This window comes from Scylla paramamosain, chromosome 25 (assembly GCF_035594125.1).
Source record: "Scylla paramamosain isolate STU-SP2022 chromosome 25, ASM3559412v1, whole genome shotgun sequence".
NCBI lineage: Eukaryota > Metazoa > Arthropoda > Malacostraca > Decapoda > Portunidae > Scylla > Scylla paramamosain.
The window spans coordinates 1,155,001-1,160,000 of NC_087175.1; the positions used below are offsets into that span (position 1 = coordinate 1,155,001).

Genomic DNA, 5,000 nt, shown 5'->3' on the forward strand with positions numbered 1-5,000 from the left:
AGGGATTGTGGGTGATAGTGGGGGGGAGGGTGCCACGCTAGACAGCACTACCAGTCTTCATCGATTACTGCTCCTCCTCCTCCTCCTCCTGCTGGCTAGACTTCCCGCCAAAACCTGCCACGCCTTCCTTTCCCTTCCGTCGAGAGAGAGAGAGAGAGAGAGAGAGAGAGAGAGAGAGAGAGAGAGAGAGAGAGAGAGAGAGAATTTAAATGCATTGATATATAATTGTGTGTGTGTGTGTGTGTGTGTACGTACGTAATTTGCCTGTGCATGTGTGTGTATGTGCGTGCGTGCGTGCGTGTGTATGTGTGTGACCTTGCGGATAACTGTGTGTGTGTGTGTGTGTGTGTCGGCAGTATCATTAGCAGCAGCAGCAGATCTGTCACTACTACTACTACTACTACTACTACTACTACTACTACTACTACTACTACTACTACTACTACTACTACTACCACCACCACCACCACACCGTTGCATCACTAAAGCTTCAGTCTAGCCAGTAACGCTGCTAACATGTCTCTCCTGCACGTCACCGACAAGGGGGGAAGGAGATTATGAGAGAGAGAGAGAGAGAGAGAGAGAGAGAGAGAGAGAGAGAGAGAGAGAGAGAGAGAGAGAGAGAGAAAGGTTTTGTAAGAGTAGTTTACATATGAGGTAGAAAGAATAGCAACAATTGATAGTATTGATAAAAACGACAAAAGATAAATTAAATGAATTGATAAAACACACACACGTACAAACAGACAGACAGACAGACAGACAGACGCAGACAAACAGATAGACAGGCAGTAATGAAAGTCAAACATATTCTTTTTCTCTAGGACAGACACTCAGACAGACAGACATATAGATAGATAGATAGATAGATAGATAGATAGACGGGAAAAAAAACACACACACGCACGCACACTACAACACCCCTCCATCCTCTTTCCCCGTCAGTTTCCCCCTCCCCCCCACGAAGTTTCCCAGATACCCAATATACCCAACAGGAAATATTTAGAGTGAGTTTCGGGGAACCGTTGCAGCAGAGAGGGAGACAGGTATGCGGCCAGGCAGGTGAGAAGGGGGTGGGGGGCGGGCGGGCGTGGTGGGGTGGCAGGTGGGGAGTGAGTTGGTGCGGGGGGAGGTGAGGCGAGGAGCAGGTGTGGCCTTGGGGTGTAGTGGTGGGGTGGGGGAGTAGGGGGTGTTGAACTCGGCAATGTTGGGGGTTGTGGGGGTTCGAGGGGGGTACGGGAAATAGTGATGATAGGAGTTTATCAAAAGCATTATTATTATTATCTATTTTATTTATTTATCATTATTTTCTGTTTTATTTGATTCGTTTTTCTTTTTCTCCATTTTTTTCCTATTTTCTTTCGTGTGTCTATGTCTGTGTGTCTGTGTGTCTGTGTGCGTGTGCCGTTGCGGGCGTGGCTGTCTGGTTCCCTGCAGTGGCGGCGGCGGCGGCGGCGGCGGTAGTGGTGGTGGTGGTGGTGGTGGTGGTGGTGATGGTGGGGAGGAGGTGGAGGAGGAGGAGGATCGTGGGTGTTGGGGCTGGGTGGTGGTGGTGGTGGTGGTGGTGGTGGTGGTGGTGGTGGTGGTGGTGGTTGCTAATGGTACCAGTGTGTGTGTGCATTCCCTGCGTGCGTGGGCGTGGTGGCAGGTGTGGGCAGCGTGCATGTAACGGTTGGAGTGTGAATTGGTGCAGGTGTGTGTGTGTGTGTGTGTGTTGCAGTGGTGGCAGTAGAGTAGCGGCGTGTCATTGCAGAGTGTGGCAGTGTAGTACAGGTGTGTGTGTGTAGTCCTGTCCTGGTCCTGTCTTGTGCTGTGCAGTACAGTGCTGTGTTGTACAGGTGTGTTGACCTGTGTTGCAGTGGGCGTGCGCCATGCTGGAGCTGGAGGGGGAGGCGGAGTGGTCCCAGGAGGGGCCCACTCTGAGCAATGACATCTGGAAGAAGTTCCAGCTGATCCCCACGCCGCCACGCTCGCCGTCCCACGAGGCGGAGCTGCGCCAGGTAGACCTGTCCTCGCTGGCGCTCATCGAGGACCTGCCGTCCCTGGAGCTGCCCTCGCTCATCGAGGACCACGACTTCGGCCTGGCGCTGGAGAACATCGACCTCTTCCCCGACCACCTGGCGGGTTGCGGTGGTCCCGTCGGAACAGGGGGCCCCGGGGGCGTGCCCTGCGCGCACGGCACCTGCACCAGCTGCACGCAACTTGCCCTCGCCGGCTCCGAGCTGCGGCACGACTGCATGTGGCGCGGCACGTGCACGGCGGAGGCGCACATGTACCACCCCCGCGATCTGCACCACCACCACCACCACCACAACCACCGCGACTCCGCGGCGCACCTGCCGGAGCTGCTGATGGACACCGCGTCGGCGCTGGAGTGCGCGGCGGGCTTCACGCGCCTGCACGACCTGGACGACGACGAGGACGACGACGACGACGACACCCTGGACGACATGGAGGTGGAGGACGACCTGGCGGCGCGCCCCGACACGCCCTCAGAGTCCTCGGAGACTGACACTGACGAGGAGGAGCAGGAGGACGAGGACCCCGACGACGACGAGGCCAGCGCCGCGCCCCCCGCCGTGCACGTGGACCACAGCTACCACTGCCCCCGCGCCCCCTCGCCGCTCCACGCCTACGCCCCCGCCCTGCCGCACACGCCCTCTGAATCTGGTGAGTACCGCCTCGCCGCGCGCAGAGAGAGAGAGAGAGAGAGAGAGAGAGAGAGAGAGAGAGAGACGGCGTCAGTCTGTCGCCGTGTTGCGTCATCGATGCTCACTACTAGCAGACCCTTCCTCCTCCTCCTCCTCCTCCTCCTCCTCCTCCTCCTCCTCCTCCTCCTCCTCCTCCTCCTCCTCCTCCTCCTCCTCCTTCTTATACCTTGCTTCTCCTCCTCCTACACTTGTCTTTTTTTTTTTTTTTTCTCCCTCTTTTTTATCCCTCACCTTCTGTACGTATTTTTAGTACGTACCCACCTTTACGTGCACACACACACACGCACTCACACTAGTCTGTGACCTTCGTTCTTCCCTCCCTCCCTCCCTTCCTTTCACCCTTCCTTCCCCATCCTCTCTCCCCCTCTCCCTCTCTCAACTGTCTGGCTTCCTCCTCGTCTGAAGACCCCGCTCATAAACTCTACGGAGAGAGAGAGAGAGAGAGAGAGAGAGAGAGAGAGAGAGAGAGAGAGAGAGAGAGAGAGAGAGAGAGAGAGAGAGAGAGAGAGAGAGAGAATGCGGTTACACTTCAGTTATTGTGAGAGACGGTTTCACACACACACACACACACACACACACACACACACACACACACACACACACACACACACACACACACACACACACACACACACGAACAAACAAACAAATAAATAAAATAAAACTGACTTGAATTTTTTTTCATTTCTTTTTCATTTCTTTTCTCTTTCCTTTTTCTCTTCATTTCTTTTCTTTTCTTCTATCTTTTCATCCTCCTCCAACTACTACTACTACTACTACTACTACTACTACTACTACTACTACTACTACTACTACTACTACTACTACTACTAGTTATCTTTGGCACCTGATTTCAAGGTTTGTTTGTTTGTTTGTTTGTTTTTGTTTGTTTGTTTGTTTGTTTGTTTGTTTGTTGCAGTTCATCTTGTATATTTGGGAAAGAAAGTAAAAAAAGAATAGGAAGGAAAAGAAAATAGAGATAATGAAGAATAATTAACTTATATATAGTGAGGTTAGGAAAGGAAAGGGTAAAGATTAAAATTCTCTCTCTCTCTCTCTCTCTCTCTCTCTCTCTCTCTCTCTCTCTCTCTCTCTCTCTCTCTCTCTCTCTCTCTCTCTCGGTCCGATAGTTAACGTTTGTCTTGCTTTTTTTCCACCCAACAAAAACGAGAGAGAGAGAGAGAGAGAGAGAGAGAGAGAGAGGATTTGGTTCAGTAGGTTGAGAGACTATGTTTGCCTGCCTGCACTCACGACGCCTGCAGGAGGTTGGTTGGGGAGGTGGGGAGAAGAGGGGCGGGGGAAGAAGGGGGGAGGAAGCTAAGTGTCAGTTACTAGTGGTTGGGGAGGTGGGGGGATTGGGGGAGGAATGTGGACGGTTGTAGAATAGTAGTAGTAAGGTTGGGGAGGTGGGGAGAACTTCAATGGGGAGTAGGGGACGGTTAGGGAAGGTACGAGTTAGTGGGGAGGTGTGGGGGAGGTAGTTGGGGCAGAGTTGGGGAATGTTAGAACTGTTAAAGGAGGAGATAGACAGTTGGGGGAGAAAATACCATAATTTGATTGGGGAGGAGGGGAGTTGGGGAAGGAAGGTTGGGGAAAAAGCACATTACATACACTTTGGGGGGAGGGAAATTTAATAAAGGTGAAATAAAAGTTGAATTAAGATAGAAAATGTTGGGGAAGGATTGGGGAGAGAATTGTTGGGGAGGGAACGGTCAGTCACAGGTGTGCTGGAAAAATGTTCTCAGGTGACATTAAGTGGCTTGAGGGAGGAGTTGCCAGTCACGGGGGGAGGGGGGAGGGTAGGGGAATGAATGGTGGGGGGAGGGAGAGAATGAAGTGAGTGAGGAAGGGAGGAAGGAAGGAAGGAGGAAGAACATTCAGGAAGGTAGAGAGAATAATGTGAGATAGTTTTAATTCTCTCTCTCTCTCTCTCTCTCTCTCTCTCTCTCTCTCTCTCTCTCTCTCTCTCTCTCTCTCGTGGGTTGGATGAGGTTGCGTCTGTCTGACCTAGAATATTCTCTCCATCCCTCTCTTCTTTCCTCCTCCTCCTCCTCCCCCTCCTCCCCCTCCCACTCCCCCTCCCACTCCCCCTCCCCCTCCCCTCCACCTTGAACTTGGCATCTATAGTCTAAAACGAGAGAGAGAGAGAGAGAGAGAGAGAGAGAGAGAGAGAGAGAGAGAGAGAGAGAGAATATTTGCTTTTTAATTGTTATTATTTTTTTTTCTCTCTCTCTCTCTCTCTCTCTCTCTCTCTCTCTCTCTCTCTCTCTCTCTCTCTCTCTCTCTCTC

At 52.1% G+C, this 5,000-nt stretch overlaps 1 protein-coding gene across 3 annotated transcripts in view; it reads left to right on the forward strand.

The window, feature by feature from the left end:
- LOC135113056 (uncharacterized) overlaps window positions 1–5,000 on the forward strand; it is a 21,074-nt gene that overhangs the window by 3,212 nt on the left and 12,862 nt on the right. The window contains exon 2 of one of the 3 annotated variants that reach the window (XM_064027995.1): window positions 1,839–2,670. In XM_064027995.1, the coding sequence (XP_063884065.1) occupies window positions 1,872–2,670 (799 nt within the window). In that variant the 5' untranslated portion in view covers window positions 1,839–1,871. Of the gene's footprint in view, window positions 1–1,557; window positions 2,671–5,000 lie in introns of those variants that run through there. The other 2 variants (XM_064027993.1, XM_064027994.1) reach the window with 2 other exon arrangements.